This window comes from Hypomesus transpacificus, chromosome 11, assembly GCF_021917145.1.
Source record: "Hypomesus transpacificus isolate Combined female chromosome 11, fHypTra1, whole genome shotgun sequence".
Lineage (NCBI taxonomy): Eukaryota > Metazoa > Chordata > Actinopteri > Osmeriformes > Osmeridae > Hypomesus > Hypomesus transpacificus.
The window spans coordinates 8,655,463-8,677,974 of NC_061070.1; the positions used below are offsets into that span (position 1 = coordinate 8,655,463).

Consider the following 22,512-nt stretch of genomic DNA (forward strand, 5'->3'; position numbering starts at 1 on the left):
AGGCCAACCTCAGACAACCTATCATGACATGGTTAATGCACTCCTGTTTTCCACAGGAACAGTGGTGGCCTATTTAACTAACCCGGTAGGAATGTCATGTCGTGTTCAAGTTCTTATGTTTATGTTTATGAAACTTACAGTTGTTGTTCTCTCTCTCTCTCTCTCTCTCTCTCTCTCTCTCTCTCTCTCTCTCTCTCTCTCTCTCTCTCTCTCTCTCTCTCTCTCTCTCTCTCTCTCTCTCTCTCTCTCTCTCCCTCTCTCTCTCTCCAGGTCGTGCTAGTATTTGCGCTCAGCATCGGGGCCCTTGGAATATACTTTATAGACTCTTCTGAGTAAGTATCGTAACTGTTGTTTTACACACATTCACACACACGTTCACACTCACATTCACACACACGTTCACACACGCTTCGGCTGATGTTGTCAATGGAGACAGGTTTGTTGCCATGGTAACCAAGCCTGGCGAGTGCTCAGTGCGTTGTGTGAAGGGGCTCTGTCACCCTCCCCTCCTTGGGGCGTTTGGCTCTCAGCCAGCCGTAGCAGTGCACGTCCACCCCCACAGCCACAGCCACGCCTACAGACCCACCCCCACACGCTCAGAGAGCAGACTGCAGGAGCTCTTGAACTGAAAAAGGAGGGTGTATACATTTACTTTATACAAGAATAGTCTACAAAATGTGTTTGGTTTTAGACTTGAGCAATAAGTCCCAAGAGGCCGTGTTTTGCGCAGATTTTAGAACAGGTAAGGGGGTTTTCGGCACTCCACGAAATACACGGACTCGCGGGGCTTATTGCTTTTTCTAAAATTGCTACTACAAATATTTGATATGGTTTCATAAATAAAAACAATTAGAAACAAAACTGTTTAATAATAAACCGTCAATCTTCCGCCACTACAAAGTATAGTTCCTACATAAATCGTTGCCGCGCAACAGCCAGATGGACACCTTTGCCGTCTTTTTTTATTTGAAATATTCGATGCGCAGTAATATGGAATGTTAAAGAATGTTATGAGGACAACCTGTAAGGTTATGCTGGATTTTACAACAGCATGGAACGTGATATAGCCAATCAAAATCAAGGATGGGAACAACCAGTTTTAGAACAGTGTTTTTTTTTCAATTTTTTCAACACACTTTTGGTTGTGTGAAAGTTTGTAAATCCCTTAGAACGTTCGGATTAGGGGAGTTGGTAAGAAACCCTGCAGTACCTGAACCACATCTTGTCTGAGGTCAGCAGGCATCAGTACTCACTGACACCTTTGCCCTGGCACCTTAGCAACCTTGACTTGATGGACAGCTCTGTTTTGACACCTGGGATGACACCTGCAAGGTGACACAGCAGTGATTGAGAGGGCATGGAGCCAATCAATAAGCAGAGAGGGCGGGTCAATGTGACTGTCATACTGTAGCACTGAGAGCAACTGTGTTTAGGATCCATTATGCTGTCATGAACACATAAACACAATGGGCTGGCCATCAACATTCCCCCCGACATCCTTTTGATGTGATACTCTGTAAGTGTGGGTGTGTACATGTGCATTTGCAAGGTTTTCTGTTTCCATGGGTATGTGGTCTTCCTAGACTGCAATGGGCCATTCCCTCTACAATAGGCTTTCTATCTTGTTCTTGTGTTATCACCCCCCCCCCCCCAAACATGCCCCCCCTGCCAGAGCTGGTTCACTTCCCACATAAAGGGCTTTTCACACCCCCCACAACAGGGAGCCAATCAAGTTACAGCCGTACTTCCACTACAACAGCTGGAACCTCTCCCGTCCTCTCCCACTTCCCTCACACCTCCACTGAACTGTGTGTGTGTGTGTGTGCGTACGTGCGAACAACATGCGTACATTCCCAACCCCCTCCCCTGTTTGAACGGCGCAAAAGCCCTTCAAATGACCTTTTCCTCTGTATGCGGAGGGGGAAATGTTAACGATCGAGGACATCGATCAGAGCAGATCTTGGGGGGGTCACCTGTTAATGGCCGGCCGTTACCGCGGCGAATGTGGAGGCCTTTACGGGCGTCCTCGCGTATTCCGGCTTGCGCTTTCTCCTCAGCGCTTTGCTCTTCACCGACATGACGTGCTTGAGCTCAGGGCTGCGGTCGTTTGCTCGAGGAGATATGAACGCGCGTCGGGCGTTTGGAGGGGCCGGGCCTGCTCAGCGTCGAGGCCGGCCAGGGAAAAGCCGTCAAAGACATCCGAACCGCGGATGTTAGCCGCCCCGTTAGCCGTCCGTTCCCTGCGGTGATGTGAAGGGTGGCGAGAGGTCAATGAGAACGCGCCTACTCGTGTGCACTTGGGCGGGGGAGACAGGCTGGCGGGTGGGGAGACGGGCTGCACAGGAGGCTGGAGATCCTCCAAGATGGGCTTTTATGTATGCATCAGTAGAGAACACTAGTCCCCAGGGGAAGGTCTACTCAAAACACACAAACACAAAGATCAGAGGGTTAAGCAGGAAAAAGAAGAACAACGATTCCTCAGTGATAGCCAACCAGTAGCCTTCCTCTAGCTTCTCCAGGTTTGCACCAGGTGGGTGTTTTCTTTTCACGAGTCGGGTGTTTTGATTCCTCTGCTACAGAAACACACAGCCGGACCAGGTGGGTGTAGAGAATCCCAATCCATTTCTCCCGGTTGACAGATGGGATTCCCATGCGCTTTCCACCGTGGCGCACTTGCGGTGTCAACTTGATGTTGAAGGAATATTTACATTTTTACATTTTTAGTCATTTAGCAGTCGCTCTTATCCAGAGCGACCTACAGTAAGTACAGAGCCATTCCCCCCCCCGAGGCAAGTAGGGTGAAGTGGACACAACGTCATTTGGCATGGCGGGGAATCGATCCAGCAACCTTCTGATTACTAGTCCGACTCCCTCACCGCTCAGCCATCTGACTCCCAGTGCGGTAGTAGGATGTAGGACGTTTCAAACATGCTGAAGGAAGCATGAGTTGAGAAGTGGAGGTTTTACAGGAACCATCTAGCAGTAGCAGCTGGTCAGATTCCCAAAAAGACGCCGACGCCGACGCCGACGCGTATGACGGAAATTGTGATAATCCCTGTTTCCCTCTTTTGTTTTTGTATCGGTATTATTCTGCAATCCAAAATGTGTTGCAAAGCTGATGCTATTTGGGGTTCTATTTGGATTTGGAGCATACTGTGTCTCCTCCCAAATCCTGGTCTGTTTTAATACCGCTCATCCCTCATCTCTCTGTTTTCTGCAGCTTTAAAACCAAATGAAGATGGTCCGTATGTAGGACAGCAACTTAGCAGGCCCCCCTTTAAGGGATGCCCTTGTTACTGCTCTACTTCTCTTTTTCATACGCTCCTGCACACACACACACACTCACACCCACAGTCACAGATGTATACACACACACACACTCCACTTACAGACTACAGGCATATTCCATGGCATGCACACGGTGCATCCGCCGCGTACCTGCTACGGGGGAAGTATGCGTACTTTGGCAAGTTGTAGAAAAAAGTCACATGAACATTACACCTTAGTTTGAGGGATAACGAGCCGTGCGTATAGGCAGGCCTCATTGGCGCATATTACATTTGATAAGGCGTGCGTATAGGCAGGAGTTATTAGTGCTGCGCATAGCTGACACGCCAGCGCAGCAAAGAACGCCCTGCAAACACCTGCACGTCTAGACGCATAAGCAATTTAGGCTACATCAAGGGATCTATATATATATATTAGATGTGGTGCTCAAGTGGCGTATGTGTTGCACATTTTTGAAAATATCCTTTGAAATAGTGTCCTCTAGTGGGATTTAGGAAGAGAAATTAACACATTTAGATTTAATATATGAAAGAGGGGGGGGGGGGGCTTATGAAACTTTTGGGGGGGCTCCAGCCTCCAAAATAGGGCTAGATGCACCCATGCTGTGCGCGTGTCCTCTAAACACGTGTGCACGCCGCCAGCGCGTGTAACGACTGTGTGTCCATTGAACGCACGCGAGCAATTTACATACACTTACAGAGGTTTGATATCGCCCAGGCGTGTGCAGGCGCTAGTGAGCCCTTTGGAGATAAACCGCTGTCATGTAATATGCCCCATATTCGTAGATGCACACACACACAAGACAAGACAACACACATCCACACAGACACAAACGTTATGGGGGATGAGATGGCTGTGTGATTGGCCAGGGCTCGAGCAGGATGGCTGTGTCATTGGCCAGGGCTCGAGCAGGATGGCGCCTGCCTCTGACAGTGTCATTAGAGTCTTTTTCGAGCGATCAATGACAGCAGTGAAAAAGAAACAGCGCTAATGACTTATAAATGGGGTAAGGTGAGAAATATGGCCGACTGGGGAGGCTGGCAGGGCAGATCTTGTGGTGGTGAAGGATAGGCTAAATAAAGAGCCATCTCAGAGTGTGCATGTGTGTCCGCTTGCGTGTGTGTGTGCGTGTGTGTGTGTGCGGTGTCTACGGTGCCGGGGTGTGAAGACAGAGACCCCCAAAACTGCACCCCTGCTGATGAGCTCACCTTGTCTATTAAAATGCCTGTTAACAGTTCCCTTAAAAGCCTCCCCTGATATTGTAACAGCCAGTAGTGTTACTGTATTCCCGCTTCCCTGGGCAGATTTGAAAAGGTTTAAAAAGAATCCCATTCCACTGTTATGCCAGACTTAGGCCTATTTCGGACACGGAGGAACCTGGTCATGGGGCCTTGTGACGGGAGTCTTCCCTTACTCTCTCTGACAGTGATGAAGGTTTGAATCGCTATTAATACCCGGGCCTCGTCTGAGAGGAGGCCGGCTCTGAAGGAGGCCCTGACACACTCTGCTCCTGGGCTACCAGGGCTTCAGCGCCTGCATGACCTCATAGCATGTGGTTAGCCCGGGCTAACCACCAAGCTAATCAGGCTGTGATTAACGTGCGCTGCTGCGGGCTAACCGATAGCTTAGAATTAGGTGTACCTAACATGGAATATGTTAGGATGGAAGTTAACTAGGCAATTTGTGTGGAATGAGTGGGACTGACTACCGTAGGTCATCCCACTAATTACTCGAAATAATAAGCTATCCGGTGGGATTTAACGATGCGTTTCTCATATTTCCCATGTCTCTTGAATCCCCACGCTGTCAATGAAGAGTCTCGAACGTGGACAGTTTGAAGCACAGTCTCGACGGGTTGTGACGTGACCCTTCGGGTGTTGTCGGGGCACGCTGGGCTGATTTGATGTCGGGCACCCCTCCGTCCCCCCCCCACCCTGAATTCCCCTCCAGCTCCTTGCAGAGCTAGTGTCGTTACTTCCTCAATTATTCACACTGGGGAAGCGCCTGTGCAACGCTCACCCCCCCCCCCCCCCTCCCCAAAACCCCCCCCAGACGGAGGCGCTGGTTCTTTATCAAGAAGCGTGGCGAATTGGGCCCCGGCTCCTCTTCAGAGTTAATCGAAACGGAGGCTCGACGTTGCCTCGACAAAGTGCAGAGAGCATTTTTTCGAAGCCAGACTTCGTTTGCTTGGAGACTTTAATCAACTTTCCGATAAGAAAGGCCCACTTACATGTTTTGTTTGTGCTCGCACCGGCACATAGGCACGGATCTTTATCTCCTTAACTGGTTTTGTGTTCAAAGGGAAATGAGGCACCGCATGCGGTTGTGCCTCGTGGCACTACAATTCAGCTGAGTATAGTTTGCAGTTTGCTCCAAACTTATACTACCACACTATTTAAGATGTCAGACAAAGATTTAGTTTGTCCAGTTATAGTGCAAATATTCCACAAGTGCCAGGATGCCATTACACAGCTGCAGTGCCTCCTAAAAATAACACTTCAAAAGCATGCGGTTCGGGACTTTTCTGAGGACGTTCACTCTAGCGTTGAAAATCGGAAATGCTGGTGGCGTCTGTCGCCGCCGTCCACCTTGCGGTCCCTTACCGCTGCTTGTATTGTACCCATGAGGGACGCGTGCTGGCGAAGTAGCAGGATCCTGTGCGTTCAGCCGTGGCCCCGCCAGAGCCCTGCTGTGGGAGAACGAGGGCGGATAAGTGGGGACGATTGTCAGCCCGCGGGTGACGCTTGTTCGGCGCAGTACTTAGGGGACGGTAAAAATGGAGGAGCTATTTTTAGTCCCACTGGGAAGGTTTTTTATTTGTCTGGTGCCCTTGCCGGTGCTAAATCACTCTTATTTTAGTAATGGTGTCTTGACCTAAATCAATCACTGGTGCACTAACCCGCCCCTCTCTCAGATCTCCTCCACCCTTCCTCCCCTACCCAGTACACTCTGGGGGGAGAGGGGCCACTGCGAGGTCACAGACAAGTGTGTACTCACACGGTACAGTACTGACAGGACTCTCTCCCACGCGCACTCACGCCGCCATAATACACAGGCACGGCCAATGAGGTGGGCAGTATTAGTGCAGCAGGTGGTGGTTGGTTGTTGATGTTGACGTTGTCGTGAAGACAACCTTGGTGTGTCTCCAGGATGGAGCTAAGGTCAGCGGCGGGCTATGGCGTAGTGCTAGGTCGCTTAGCGCGTGCTGACTGAAGGTGTGGCGCTATTTATAAGCCGTCATCACCTCCACTGTCAGCTTCCTGGAAGGAGAAGCTCTCCCTCACAGGCTGAGGATGTTAATGTGAGGACAGATTTCTGTCCTGAAATAGAACCCCCCCCTCCCCCCACCTCCCCCTGCTCTACAGCTGCCCCTCAGGCTGGTGTCGTGTATGTGCATGCACGTGTGTGTGAGTTTGTCAACATTATTGGAACTAGTGCACCGAAGCGCCTCGCCAACTCAAATACAAGATGACCAGAGTTCAAACCTGAGGCACCCGAATCTCCAGGCAATTTCCATCATGGCCTAGAACAGGCCTTGTGTGCTATATACAGCCGGGGAAGATTGTGTCTCAAAAATGGTCCAACGCCCCGCGGAGTGTTTTTGTTCTCCCTTCCCCCTCTTCTCTCCGTCCCTCCCTCTTCCCTCCTTCACACTGACTACCGTCTCTCAAGCCATTGCTCATTCCTTCTCTCTTTCTTTCTATCTTTCTTTCGTTCTCCTTTTTCTTTCTGTCACCTTCACCCCCTGACTCATCTCTCCCCATATTGCTTTTTCTCTAGAGTATTTTTCTCTTTTTTCCCCCCCTCTTTCCCTCCCTCCCGCCTCTCTCTCTGTCGCTGCTGAGGACAACAGTGTGGCCCAGGCCAAGCCTAGGCTTAAGGAGGCTGCTATTGGGTAATAAGAACCTCTGTGGGCAGATCTATTTTCTGCTAGGGCACTGGCAGCATGTGGCTCGTGGATCCCATGTGATTTCAGAGTGTGAAGTGACATTGAGACCAGGAGTCAGGCCTTCAAATCCACACTCGTGGAAGTGAGGTCTTACACATGGCGTTCACACACACACACACTCTCTCTCTTTCTCTCTCTCTCTCTCTCTCTCTCTCTCTCTCTCTCTTTCTCTCTCACTCTCACTCTCACACACACACACACACATACACACGAGCTGAACGCTCCAAAAACGAAAAAGGAAAACTTTGTTTCCTGACAAGTGTTCCTTGTCAGGAGGACAAGTGTTACTTGTCAGCTTCATCACCAAAGCCATTGCCAGTGTGTATAGAGACAGGTGAGCTGACTACTGTTGGATTTGGGGACTGAACCGTACTGTGTCAGGCCGGTTTGAGGCCGGATTGAGTGAATTTTCAAGACTGTCCCATTGTTTACCCTACTAGAATGTGCTACTGTCTCAGAGCTCTTCCTGTGTTGAAAATGTTTTCAGGTCAAATGACAGCCAGTCAGTTCTGCCACAGAATGAGGGCAGAGCAGTTCCTGACAGTTGTCAATTTGCCCACCCTGCAACATGTTATGTTCAGCGTGTTGTGTGTGTGTGTGTGTGGTGTTTATCACAGGTTAACAACCTCAGTGGGGCTTCTGGTGACACAGCATGTTTTTTTGTATCTCTGATTAACAGACTAACCAACAACACGTGGTGAATAACTATGACATTTCATCAACAAGAAAAGGGCCTGACATGTTTGCTCACCAGCCACTGTGGCTTGTGTTTTTCCAAGGTTACTAGCCACTCAGTAATTTCACTAGCCACAATTTTGTTGTTTTATTTGATTTAAGTTGACTACGGTTTGCTAACATTTTCTTAAAGAACTAGATTTACAATCCTTTCAAATGTAAATGACCATTGTAAACACCCAAAATCAAGACAACATAAAATGTATGCGCTGCCAAATCTTCATTTCTTATTAGTGTGTAAAGCTCCTTTTGTTTGAAAATATGCAAACGATTAAGACAAAGACAAAAAGAGTAGCTCATTGCATATAACGGGGTGTAAAGATGTATTGAAAATATATGAACGAAACAGAATTTCTTTTGTCCAGTTAAATATTTATAAACAACACAATTATTTTTGTCTTTTTATTTTCGGTTTCACTTTCATCACCTGTTTTTCTCTTTTTTTGTCTGCCCTCCGGGTTTTCCTACACCTGTTATGTAGCCTACTGCCACATCCTTGCCTTGCACTGAGCAGGGTCCTCAAGTTTAATCAAAAACTCCACGAGACAAGCTTTTGCGTGTGTTCGTAAGCTATGTTGCTTAGCAACGAACGTACAGTGGCCGAGGCTGTTTAACACAGGGGAAAATGATACGTGCTGGTTGAAATGCGTGCGTCTCACGGTCAATGCGTGAGGTTTGAGAACCCTGCGGTCCCGGAGTTTATTATTTTGTTTTGAGAAGACTACAATAAAAAATCTTATAGCGAGAGATAGAATTCCAGCTGCCAAAGTGGCTAGTAAGATTAACTGCTTTACCCGCCACAGCCGAATTCTACCCGCATTTGGCGGATGGGCGGGTGCCAATGTCATGCCCTGAACAAGAAGTATATGCATTTCATGTGTGATTCACGGAACGCTATCATTTATTTAGTTGTATTCTTAAAGCTGTTTATTTGATCAAACAGGAGGGTCAATGACTGATAAATGAATGAGGCCAGATCAATGTAAAATACTTGGAAGGGTCAGTAGCAAATTAGCCTCTGTCAAGAGTCTGATACCATGTCATGAGGAATTGCCTTTTAACCTAATTAAATGACTCACAGTTTTTTTGTATTGTATAAACAGATCAATTTTAATTTGCCTGGGCAGGCACCAGGATTCACATGTTTATAACACACACACACACACACACACTACTGTCCAAGACAAGACCCTGGGCACCATCAGTCAAGTCCAACAGATCTAGTGATCACACGCACCACAGGCGATCAGTTTTCTACTGGATTTCCCATTTGCTAATCCATTAAATCATTCCCACAGCACCAGTCTCCATTAAGGCGCTTCGTAGTACATCCATAGCCGGAAGATTATGGCCTGTAGTTGGTCCTATGGGAGCTTTAACGTACCCCCATCATAGATGTCACATGTGGCTGTCAAAGTGTTTTATGCTTCAGTGTGTTTTTCATGGCGAATGTGGGCACATTTTCACTGTTGACTGACTTCATGGACAGCTGGCACAGTCTACAGTCTATACATTCCAATAGGTCACCCCCCCCCCCCTCCACACAATCCTCCACTGAATATTCCTACCATATGAGCTGTTCATTCGACCAGAACACGTTCATTTGTCTCATTTGGAACACAAACGCACAGTGGAACTGGATGAGGAGCGACGCAGTACTTTGCATACATTATCACATTGTTAAACGCATCTGTTTCCTTTAATGATTAATCCCAGGTCAGATTGAAAGATTATTATTATATAAGGGAGCACATTATGGCCGCCTTCGTCTCGTCTTTTCTTAGGGAAACCATTTTAGCTACTTCACTATGCTGTCGGAATTGTGGAGGTTAACGTAGGTTTTCAATGCACTCATAAACTAATGGAACTAATTGTATTTCGCTCAAGGTATTCTGAAATCGAAACAGATGTGCAGCGTTGGCGTTCTCTTATCGTTCGTTGACAACACGGCAACATGAAAGCATCGCTAACGATGTTTCTCCGCTGTCTCTCCACAGTCCTATAGAATCCTGTCAGAATTTCTACAAAGATTTCACGCTACAGATCGACATGGCGTTCAACGTCTTCTTCCTCCTCTACTTTGGTCTGCGGGTAAGCACATTAGCCTGCATGCACACATGCACATGCATGCACATAAACACACACACACACACACAGTACCTAGATCTGATCTTCTCATGTTGATTCTACTGTTATAATGCTGACATACTGTGATGCCAGAGCAGCACTCCATTTGTAAAACCGAACCACAGAAAATCCTCAATGAATAAATAAACTCATAAGCAGCTAAGCGCTCCCTGGCGTCCACGTGACTCCAAATACTGACAGTAATTCACAAATATGTCATATGTCAGGAAAACTATCAACACAGCTTTTCTGTGCTATTTTTGTGTTTCTGTGAGCCAGTAGGATTTTTCAATGTTTCAGAATATTTAATGTTTTTGTTGTTGTTGTTTGTTTGATTTTTTTTTACCACAGTTCATAGCAGCCAATGACAAGCTGTGGTTCTGGCTGGAGGTCAATTCTGTGGTCGACTTCTTCACTGTTCCTCCGGTGTTTGTGTCTGTGTACCTGAACAGAAGCTGGCTTGGTAAGTCCATTTTTCCCCTCTCCTCGTTTCTCTCACTCTCGCTGTTTCACTCTGCCTTCCTTTTCTCAATTATTCATCTCCATCTTTATCACTCTCTCTCACACTACTTCTCTTTCTCGCTCTCTTTCGACCCCCCCCCTCTCTCTATCTCTCTCTACATGCCTCTATGAGCTGAGCTGGCTTGGCCCGGGGCAGGAATCAACTTTCGCTCGTCATTGAAAGTGACAGGGCTCGGCTCCTCTGTTGTTTCAGGAAACACACACACACGCACGCACACACACTGGAGTGAAAGTGACGCAGGGCTGGAGATGACTCAGGCCTTAGACCCAGGCACGGCCAGACCAACCGTAGACTCAGCAATCGGAGAGGACAAAGCAGGAGTGTCATGAGGAGCAGCTGAGGTGGAGAGCAGAACCTGGGGCACCCTAACCCTCGACCCCTCAGAACTGCCATCCAATGAGCAACCCACACTTAGGAACAAACTCTCCCGGTAGAATCAGCCGGGGAAGACACCCTTGGCCTGGATTGTTTCGCCGGCCTACTTTCGCGAGTGCATTTCGGGGGAATCGGCCTAAATCGCGCCGCCTCTCGACGGGAGAGAGGCAGCTCCAATTGTTTTCCTCGGACACTTTGGTGTCTTGACGGCACCGGCGTCACGCACAGACAGCCGCACGTCATCGTCACATTCGGTCGCCGTGAATTATTTAGCGGTGGTCACATGACAGCAGTGACGTCCTGTCAGGAAGGATCTTCCTGAGGGGGGGGGGGGGGGAATTGATGTCAAAGACAAGTTGGAGACAGACTTGAGGTCCAAAAAAACGAAACAAGGCGGGGCATTGATGACAAAGCTACTGCAGTAAGGTGTTTGTCCTCCCTTTTTTCCCCCACCTGCTGGTCAGAGTACAGAACGTTTCCACCATCCAGGCCCCTTTGCTTGGCACAGGCAAGGATCACCACGTCTGTCACCGGGCAATTGAGAGCGCAATCTGTCCCGACTGTAATGGAAATCTCTATATATATTTACAGTATACATATAAATATATATTCATATGGAGAGAGGAGAGCCATCTGCTCGGCCTGTCACAATACTGATGGCACGGCGCAGCAGACAATCTGTTCAGATGGACTACGACACATGGCGTACAGAATTATAGATGACCCCCCGACACCGGACGCAAGGGAGGAACCGTCCTATTATCGACCCGTTATCTCGGCTGTCTCCAACTCTGCTGTCTAAGGACACGGGAAATCAACACGGCCATGAATACCGGTTGCTTTGTGGCAATGACTTTCCCCGCTTTTTTTAATATCCATAAAGCTCGCCCCCTCGAGGTTGTTCCCTCTGAAGCCTCAGTGACTCGTGGTTTCTGTCAACTGCTAGCCGGTTAGCGTTAGCCATCTCCGCGTAGCACATGAAGGTGCTTTCGGGGTCGCCTGCTCTTCTCGTCTCCCACTCACGGGTGTGAATGGAGATGATGTAAGAGACCGAAATGGTGCTTTTAGTCGGCGTCATGCTGCAGTGAATAATTAGCTGTGCGGTGCTTTCTGTAAACACTGGGGCACAGTGGAGGAGATGGATATCGACTGCAGCAGAGAATGGGGAGGTGTCCTTGTTTTTGGATGTGTTGAAATTGGAGCTGTTGAACTATTGTTTAGAGATGTCCTAGTTTTCATTTGGTTCTCCCCCCACCCCCTCCAATCCATCGACAATCCATTTTCTTTATTTTTCTCATGCTGTTTTCATCATCCCTTTATTCAAACAGGGCACGCTAACAAGACAAACCCACTCGCAGGAACAGCAGAAGAAGTTAATACCCTCAGACTTTGTCGTCTGGTATTTGGTTGTGGGAAAGTCATTAATGTGTGGTCGTTTGCTTACGGAGCATGTGTAAAACCTAGTACCTTCATCAAGTCTACATGACATGATATGTGTTCATCAGTACGTGATGGCAGAGCAAGCGTGTGTAGAAATTCCAACGTTTTTGTATAATTTGAAAACTAAAACTACTACAACCCTAGAAGAGGAGGGGGTGTAAACAGTGTTTGAAATATGGGGGAGGGTGCAAGCAATATCTCCCGGAAGAGAGAGACTTGGGTGGAGTATTTGTGTGTAACCCCCTCGCCCCAAGACCTCGCGCAGTAAACACAGCATTACAATTGTGAGAAAAGCACTTCACCTACAGTGGACATACGTACTATACAGTGTGCACTCATTTATATAGAGCGAACACGCCTTTCTCAGTAAATAAAATGGTCACGTTAGGGAGTAATGACAGATTGACAACATGAAGAATGATGTTGGGAGTGAGAAGTCATGTATCTCGTAACTCTTATCAGATTGATGAACACAGCCTCTTAGCAGGCCAGTATTAATCGAAGGGGATGTCTTTGACTCTGCGCTTGACGTGTTTGTGTTCCTGAAGACTAACGGTTTCTCTGCCATCACGTTCCAGACTCTGCTGGGGAGGTCGAAACCATCGTTAATCGGGCTTTCAAAGTAATCAGTCGAGACACGGTCTCTGACTGTTGTTGATACAAATTACTCTCTCTCTCTAAAAATTTTTTTAGTTACTGGGGTCTTTCAGAAAGAAGAAATGAGGTTGTTTGAACCCAACCCGCCCCCACCCCCCTCCCTGCGGGCTAATGTCTTTGCTTCTTTCCTCGCGGGGCTAAACGACCGGGTAACAAACGCGTGTCAGGCCCCCTATTCCACCTGGTCATTGATTTGAAGGACTCCCAGTTCTGCACCAGCACAGTTCCATTTGACTTTGCTGGAGCGGGAAGAACATCTCAGAACTAACAGAACTCCTGATCCCTCTATAACCTCATCGCCTTCCACCTATGGAAGTCCCACTCTCTCTACGCCTGAGGAACGGCATACCTCCCCAGTTATATTCTCCTGTGTGCTTTTGGCAAATTTGACACTGATTAAGAGGTTTGAGGAATGTGCGCAGCTCATGTACAAGGGCACGCCACAGTCGCTCCCGGGGAATAGAAATGAATAGTCTTAAACTACTCCTTGAAGTGAGAGTTTCTCCTGAGAGATATACCCTGGCTGGGGTGGATTAGCATATTCCCGTTTGAAGCAACCAGCAAGCTCGGGTGCTCTCCTGCTCTGGCAATTAAGCCTCCCTCCCAAGGACCCAGAGCTAGACTGGGATGATGGGTAGAAGACGGTTGTATCTTTGAAGAAGGCCATTTAAAAAACTATTAGAACCAACTATGAAATCTATTTTCCTAAGCCTTATTTTTCATTTTTTGCAATATCTGATCAGACATTTTTTTTGCGTTTGCAGGGCTAGAGTTTGACAGTTAAACCCAACTGACATGCTATCTTTGTGGTATACGCAGCATTATAGCACTTCTCAAATTTAAATCCTCCCCAGAATGATAGTTATGTAGGAAGGGACAGGAGACTTGCGACAGGAGACATTTACAGTACACACATTTAAACGGCACTACTGCCACCTAGTGGAAGTGAAATGTACTGCCTGCTTTTGCCCTCTGCTGCTTGGTTTTGGATACTCAAAGAGGCTTACAGAAGCTGGCATGCTCGTACCATGTGTGCATCCTCCAGCCTTTTCCGGCCGGCAGAAGGCTTTCTGTCTGCAGAGGGCGAAGGGAATCGGAATTTCGGAAGCTTTAAGCCTCTTTACTGTGGTGGAGCCTCACATGTCTTTGTCCAATCTAGCTGTTTTAATGTACATGGCTCATGTATTTTGCGTGGATGTACTTCTTACTACGAGTGTGTGTGTGTGTGTGTGCCCGCGCGTTTGTGTACGTGTTTATGGGTGGGTGGACCCTAATCCTGGCAGTGTTGACTGTGGGGAGTTAGTCCTGCAGAATCCTCCTTAGACAGCCGATTGATAGCATCATCCCAGTTGGGCTGACTGGCCCTGCCAGTACACGTGACTGCAGGCTTGGCCTCTACGTCCAGATTCTCAATGAAATAACCATTCCACACACCAGGGACTCTCTAAATCAACATCTGGTGTGTGTGTATAGTGTGTGTGCCGTGGCATGTTATGGAGAAGAGCTTTTCTCTTTGCGCAAATAAAAGTGTGCACGTGTCGACAGGCCAGACACTCATTCACAATTTCCCAGCATCTGTGCTTCCGGCTGACGCGCGCACGCACGGGCGCGCGCACACACACACAGGCCTACCCCAGTTCTGATGTAATTCTGTCAATGAATGGTTTTGGGATGCCAAAAGTACACTTGCATAATCATCTGTATCTTAACTGTGACAATCAACAAGATAACATCCATTTGACCTTGAAGCTTTCCTGTTGCTTTCAAGTTATATTTAATATAGCCATACATTTGACCAGTTGTCCTCAGGGCCCACTGCCCTGTGTGTTTAGATGTTTACCTGCTCCAACACACCTAATTCAAATGAATGGGTCTTTATGAAGCTCTGCAGAAGCTTGATAACGGCCATTTATTTGAATCAGGCGTGTTGGTGCAGATAAACACATAAAACACACAGGCCAGTTGTCCCTGAGGACAAGAGTTGAAGACCACTGTGTTAGACTATATATTTACAGTATGTTATAATAAATATAGGTATTTTAAATCTATAATAACATTTCTGTAGTAAGATAACTGCATTCAATAAATAGTATTACATTTATAACACAAAGCAGTATTGCCCCAGACCAGCCTAAGGCATTCTGTGAGGCCATAGCCCTAGTTTTCACTGAATTATTGTTGCCAACCGCAATCTCCTTTTTTAGGAGTCCTCATTCTGATTCCATCTAAACCGCCCCCCCCCTCCCCCATGCCTCACCTCTGGACCTCTGGAGCCCTGCATGGGCTTTGGTGTCGGTGGGGTGACCTCACATGATTCCCCCGGAGGTACCTAGGAGATTAAGAGCAATCAAGCTGCCCTCCCATTGTACAGCACCTCTCAGCTTATGACAGACAGGGTCTGGGTTTGTTCTAGCCGACACACACACAGGCTTATAACAGGTCCCTGTCTGTCGGATGCGCAAGCGATTCCCTGCCGCCGCATTCCGACCGAAAGGCACTGGCTTCTGCAGACGTTCGTTTCCGATAGGGCGACTGTTGTTCTCCAGCATCTGCTGTGGCGTAGGGTTTTCAGTGTATTTGATTTGTTCGTTTTTTTTTGTGGTACGCGTCACTCATCGAGCCGAGGCGGTGAGAGAGATCACTGTGAGGAAAAAAGCGGCAAAATCGCAAAATCTTTTGAGGGGCAAAAGGGGGGGATCTCTTGTGTGAAGACAAACATCAGGATATACCGGCGTATACTTTGTATACTTTGAACTCGCCGTTTTTAACCGTCCTAGTTTGGAGAGACGCCTGTCTGCTCCAGTGTGGGTGACCTTGATGTACAGCATGATATCCAGCAAGTTTCTCATGTACCGAGGCCTGAGAGGAGCCCCTCGCGCCGACGTCCTCAAAGACGCCTGGAGGCGCAAGAAGTCATGCGGCGAGCTCTTTCAGAACGGGTACAGGGTGAGACAGGCGCACCACAGACCGGGGCTGGGCCCAACAGAGAGACAGGCAGGCTTCCACCAGTCTCTATGGTCCTGCATGCGAGTACTGGCCAGCTGGGGTAAGAAAACGCAGTTTGGGGGATACTTTCTCGAGTGTGTGTGGAGGTGGAGGGTGTGAACGTCAGTCTTGCTGTACTTGGACCTGCGTTGGGCTCCACTGGGTTGTCGTGGGTCAGGAATCTCTGTCTGAAGGCAGAATAATGATTGGCAACCAGGAAGTGAGGCGGACCCAGGTTCAACTGCCTGGTCAACTATTGGCTTCTCATTGTGTTTTATTGTGACGTTAAGATGTGCTTTTTAACGTTGGCAAGCAATGGCACTCTATTATGTCATGTGAAAGTTAAAAATCTGTGCAATCTTTTTCAGATAAAAAGTCATTAGAGGTGAAGTTAATCTTATCAACATGATCCCGTCCTATGAACCCTTGTTACTAGTTTTTCTAGAGTAACTGCGTACCATAGGAAACACGCGCGCGCACACACACACACACAGGATCAGCACATAGTATTATGTAAGATGTTGCATTGTTCTCTAATCCCTGGGTGAGCTCATTTGGGAAGCAGACAGGGACACATGTATTGCATGTAGGCCAAACCGTGTTTCCACTGCAGTTTAGTCACAACAGGACAATTCCGTTGAATTGGGACGTGTTCAGACAGTCTTACATGTATTTCTCTCTGACAGGTAGCATTGTTCTGCATGATGTTCTGGTCCTGGTTCATTTCTGGAATTTTGCAGCTGAGCCACTGTGTGTCTAGACCTAGTGTGTGTTCAATTCCGATTCAGTGTGTTCAGACTGCAGTGTGTTCAGCTTTCAATGTGTCCAGACTTTTCGGTTCGGATTCTTTTTGTTCTTTACTACAGTGATTCGGGTGTCAGCGATTCGGGTGTCAGTGATTCAGCTGTCATTGATTCAGGCATGGGTTCAGACTACATTATGTTCAGACTTCTGATTCGAAAACATTTGACATTCTTACGGAAAAAGGCTGTTTTAGCATCAACAGACAATTCGATGCTTGATTGATCTCATTGATTGATTTCCTTCTCTTTTCTTTTTTCTTCTCTTCTCTTCTCTTCTCTTCACTTCTCTCCTCGTCTCCCCTCTTTCGCAGGTTTAAGATTCCTGAGAGCACTGAGATTGATACAGTTCTCAGAAATTTTACAGTTTTTGAATATCTTAAAAACGAGGTAAGTATTGTGCTGTCATCCATCCGCCACTACGACTGCCACCACCTCCTCCTCCACCACCTCCACCACCCACTACCACAGAGCTACAGCACCACAGAACTCAGCGCACATAGAGGCTCGGTCGCAGGTTTGCTCTCGGTCCGAAGGGCTGTCATAACACTTTAATTTATAGTTTCAAACCCGGTAGAGCCCGCCTCTTCCACAGACTCGAGGGGATTCCAATGGTACACAACGGCTCATAGTTATACGGATCAGTCTTCAGCTTGACATGTAATAGCTATCTAATTGCTGTACCATTGATATCTACCTGATATCTACCAGCAGGGTAGCAGTGGACTGTAAACTAAAGTGTTACCCAGGCAGCCTTGTCAACACAAAAGGACCGAGCAGGACCTGGTCACTGGTCTGCATCTACAGGGACAGGGCTTACAGCTCCGTGCGATGGCGTGAGAGTGAGAGTGAGACTGAGTGAGAGAGAGAGATAGAGACAGAGACAGACAGAGAGATCGAAGGAAGGACGGATAAAGAGCAGTATGAGACGGTGATAAGCAGAGTTCAGTTACCACAAAGGCAGCCCTGAGAAACGCACATAGACTCAGGTGATGGTTAGGGTGCTGAAAATGCCATTCTTCAATGCCTGTCATGACATAATGTACGTCTTAGAAATCCAATAGACCCCTCCCCCCCCACAACCCCAGCAGTCACTCGTTTTTAATCTTCATCTTTGTTTTCATAAAACCCTTTTGTTCGTTTTGTTCTCCCTTTTCAAAGTTTCGTCCCAAATTTGCCTGGCTTAGACTAAGTACCTTCTGAGCCCTCTTAAGGCCATGTGGGATTTAATCATTAAAGATAATAATAACAACAGTAAAACAATAATAAAGCCACCTTGTAGATTAGATCACCCAACCATTTACATTTTCTTTCTGTTCCACTGGTCTGGATCTCTTTGAGAGAGTTTTATGGTTCTTATTCTACCCAGCAATTCCATCAAGCTGGTGAACCTGTGTTCCATCTTCATAAGCACATGGCTAACAGCTGCCGGATTCATACATTTGGTAAGTTGCCGGGCGGGAAAAGGGGTTACGGGAGGCGGGTGGAGGTGGGGAGGGGTCCGGGGCGGTGTTAATTGGGGGAAAGTGAAAAGGAGGAGAACTCCTTAAACCTGGTCCCAACACAACCTCCAGCTCCCCTCGTCTCCTTGGATGTGGGCGGATCGGAAAAAGGCCTTCGGAAGGACTGGGGAAAGAGGGGTGCGGCGATCTGATCACCCCCCCCTCCCGCCCCCCACGCCCTGGTTCTGGTGGGCCGGCACCTGAGGGGAGGGGTGCTGGGGATTGTCTTTGGACTAGGTAGTGAAAGGGTGTTTCCATGTGATGGTGAAGACATAGGTACTCTTTCTTTTCTTTCTTTTTCCTTTGACATAAAACGCAGATCCACATCTGTCCTCTTTCTGTTTCTGCCCACTGCCTCGGCTCAGAGTACCAGTACATTGATGTCAATGGCTCCACATTTCCAAACCAGTGCAGCATCTTAGCATGCAGGAGAAAAGTAGTGCCACTAGAGGGTAGCATAACCCCCCAAAATCTCCTTGAATGCTTCCTGTCGTCTCAGAATAAAAGCATGAAGACTTAAGGACTGGATTCGATCGAACATGTACCTCAGTAGCACTTTCTTATGGGCTAACTGTAGTGTACCAAAGGGTGTCGGTAGTGTGTGCGTGCGCGAATGACGGAATCTGAGAAAGCGTGTGCGTGGAATGTGCACCAGAGACTGACGTGTTATCTGACGTGTATCTGACTTGTACCCCTTCAAAAATACCCCCCCCCCCCCCTTCCTCCTCATTCTAGGTGGAAAACTCAGGGGATCCTTGGGAAAACTTCCAAAATTCCCAGTCGCTTTCGTATTGGGAATGTGTCTACTTGCTGATGGTCACTATGTCCACAGTAGGCTACGGAGACGTCTATGCAAAAACCACTCTGGGACGCCTGTTCATGGTCTTCTTCATCCTCGGTGGTTTGGTAAAAAAAACAAAACACTTTTTCTGCCCCTTTCTCCTCTGCCCTCCCCCCTCCCACGTCCTGCCTGATCCCATCTTCACCGTAGATATCCCATTGTCCAATAGACGCCATTATAAAGAAACGTCAAACTTCTTGTGGTTATAAATATATGTTGCCGTGCATAATATTACAAAGAACTGTTTAGAGATGCTTCCTTGTGTTATGGTACTGTTTGATACTGATATAGACGTGGTTAAATTGGCCCACTGTGTTGTATCTGTGTACTGTAGTATGTAGGTACTGTACTCCCATGTCCCCTTGCCCTGCATATGCATTGTGTTAAAGAGGTAGAAAGGTAGTATAAGTAAAGCATTTTGTGCTATAGTTTGATCATATTGTTGCCGTTCTCTTGAAAGCAGTTTTTGCGGTTTCAGGACTCTCCCCCTCCTCTCGTGTCCCTTCCCACAATTCCAACAAACACTGTGGCAGGAAGATGAGGCCAAGGCCAGCCTGAACGTTACCATGGCGACAGCAGCCTCCCCCCCCCCCACAGCTCGTTGCTTTCTGTCACCCCCCCCCCCCATCCCCTCAGACACCTCCTAAAGGGAGAAAGATTCTAAGTACAGCCAGAGTAACTGTAGTTTAAATCATAGCATAACCATGTAAATTGCAGATGTGTGTGTGATTTCCAAGTATTTGACAAGAAAATAGCTAAGGAGGTGGCATAAAATTAACAAGGATACATACAGTAAGATAAATATGATTATTAGAACCCAGCCCCACCCCCTTATACATAAGACAGAAGTTCGACAGTACCTCTTGTCAGGAGAACAGGCTGCTAATCTCTGCAAAATGCATCCAGCTCATTTTCTAGCCCTTCAAATGAGTCTTAATGTGTTTTGCAGCTGTGGACCATCAGGTTGGCCTATTCACATCAACCTGCCACATCATTTGTGTTTGTTGGACAAAACATGGCACATAGGTATTTTTACCCGTTTTCTCCGCTAAACCAAGATGCCTTGGGTGCTAGCACAGATTGACTGTTTGTCAGCTGTGGCAATTTTGATGCTTTCCTTTTTCCCCCCCCAAACCCATGACCCTTAAAAACTGGGGTTGTTTTTCCTTAAGAAAGACATTTCTACTTCTTTTTTTTCTCTCCCCCGAAATTACGATTTTCTTTTAGTTATTACAATTTGGAACGTAGATATGTCAATCTCTCCTTTGGTTCTCGTTGTTAACTGTAAGGTCTGGGAACTTGGAGAGAGGCTTTTTGGCACTTTCACCCCCCAGTTTTTTTCCACATTTGCATATTTATTTGGTATGGTTAAAATCAATATCTTTTTATCTCCCTCAGAAATCTGTTTGGATTTAAGCGCCAGCTCCCTTTCCACCCTCTCAATGGCTTAGTCTTTAGTCTTTTCTTCTGTCTCCCATCTTCTCCTTAGGCCATGTTTGCCAGCTACGTCCCTGAAATCATAGAATTAATAGGAAACCGCAAGAAATATGGTGGTTCCTATAGTGCGGTTAATGGGAGAAAGTAAGTATTCCTGATGGTTCTGCTGTTTCCTGTCCACGGTAGAACCCTCTCTGCATGCCTCTTTCTTGTTTCTGTTCCATGCATGTAGGCCATGTTTGCTCGCTACGTGCCAGAAATTGCTGCTCTCATCCTTAATCGGAAGAAATACGGAGGGAGTTATAACTCGACACGAGGCAGAAAGTAAGTCCAAATCCAGACAAGGTGTGGTTGTGTGACTCAAGTGCTCCCCCCTCAGGTTTAGTGTTGGAGGGGGAGGCGGTACACAATGCTGTGTAGAATATTCAAGTAGAACGGGAAGTCACACTTGCGTGACTGGAGACCTTGGCCATTTGGACACATGTCCATGCCCCTTTACTCTCTCTTTCTCTCTATTTCTCTTTCTCTCTCTCTCTCTCTCTCTCTCTCTCTCTCTCTCTCTCTCTCTCTCTCTCTCTCTCTCTCTCTCTCTATCTCTCTCTCTCTCTCTCCTCTCCTCTCCTCTCCTGTCTTCTCCCATCATCTTGCTCTATCCGTCTTTTCTCTTTTCTCTCCTTCTTACAATCTCTCTTCCCTTCTCTCTTTTTTTCTCTCTCCCCCTCTTGCTCGTTCACGCTTCTCTCTCCCTCTTGCGCTATCTCTCTCCCTCTTGCGCTCTCTCTCTTTCTCTCTCTCTCTCTCTCTCTCTCTCTGTCTCTTTCACTCTCTGTCTCTCTCTCTCTCTCTCTCTCTCTCTCTCTCTCTCTCTCTCTCTCTCTCTCTCTCTCTCTCTCTCTCAGTGCTTACCTGAAGTCATTTGTGTGCTGTTCTGTTTCCCTTATTTTCTTTGACACATCCTATGTGCTGCATTTTGATTTTCCTCTCAAAACTAGAGCTTTCATGACTACATTATACTGTATATATTTAGCGGACATGTATTTCTCTGTGGTGGGTGATCATCTTTAAGTGTATGTAGCCATCTACAGTCTGTTGTGTCTATTGCTAAATGTGCCCATAGCCAATTCAGACCATCCAATGATCGAGCCACTCCACAAATTGCACTCGCTCTCTAAGGATGAATTTGCATCACGATGCATAATTGCGAATGAACTAGTCATGAAATCCCTACTATGTACTCAGATGAAAAGACAAAAAAAATGTTTTAAGCTCCACAAGAAAGTTGAAAAAAGACTACATCCGCAAGTGCATTATTATTGGTGGTCTCAAAAGCATCATCAATCTCAATGACCGTTGCAGGATACAATTTATTTTCTTGTTTCATTTTGCTTGAGTCCGTTGGCATGTCATGCTTTTTGTTTTTCTTCATGTGGCATCATCTCTGGCATGCTCTCTCAGGCCTGAGATCCGTTGGCTCTTTCTCCATCCATGGATTCTATGGTTACCCCGAGGAAAACCAGCTTCCTGGTTTTCTGTCACTGCCAGCCCATCGCATCATCACTGTGTGCCTTGGCTCTGACAGCTAGCATCATCACTGCTTGACATGACTCTGGCCCTGATCTTCAGTCAGCTCCCACACCCTGAATGCTGGACGCCTCGCTCCCATTTGGAGGCTCTCGATTTGCTTTTGGCTTGCATCGCCCGCTTGGTTCTTGGTGCCCGCCTGGTCTCTAACTGTTTGTGTGGCAGTAGTGGTTGTCTTCAGAGGCTGTGACCTGTTTGAGTGGCCTCCCAGACAGAGTATGTCCTGAATGCAGCCGTATGTGTGGTGTGTTGTGTTGTTGTGTGTGTGTGTG

The 22,512-nt window shown here is 47.3% G+C and overlaps 1 protein-coding gene across 1 annotated transcript in view; it reads left to right on the top strand.

The window, feature by feature from the left end:
* Positions 1-22,512, top strand: part of LOC124473880 (calcium-activated potassium channel subunit alpha-1-like) — a 119,836-nt gene that overhangs the window by 50,311 nt on the left and 47,013 nt on the right. Inside the window, exons 3-9 of the mRNA XM_047029596.1 lie at positions 271-332; positions 9,970-10,063; positions 10,451-10,562; positions 17,194-17,269; positions 18,249-18,324; positions 19,117-19,287; positions 20,712-20,803. Coding sequence (XP_046885552.1) covers positions 271-332; positions 9,970-10,063; positions 10,451-10,562; positions 17,194-17,269; positions 18,249-18,324; positions 19,117-19,287; positions 20,712-20,803 — 683 coding nt within the window. The remainder of the gene's footprint in view (positions 1-270; positions 333-9,969; positions 10,064-10,450; positions 10,563-17,193; positions 17,270-18,248; positions 18,325-19,116; positions 19,288-20,711; positions 20,804-22,512) is intronic.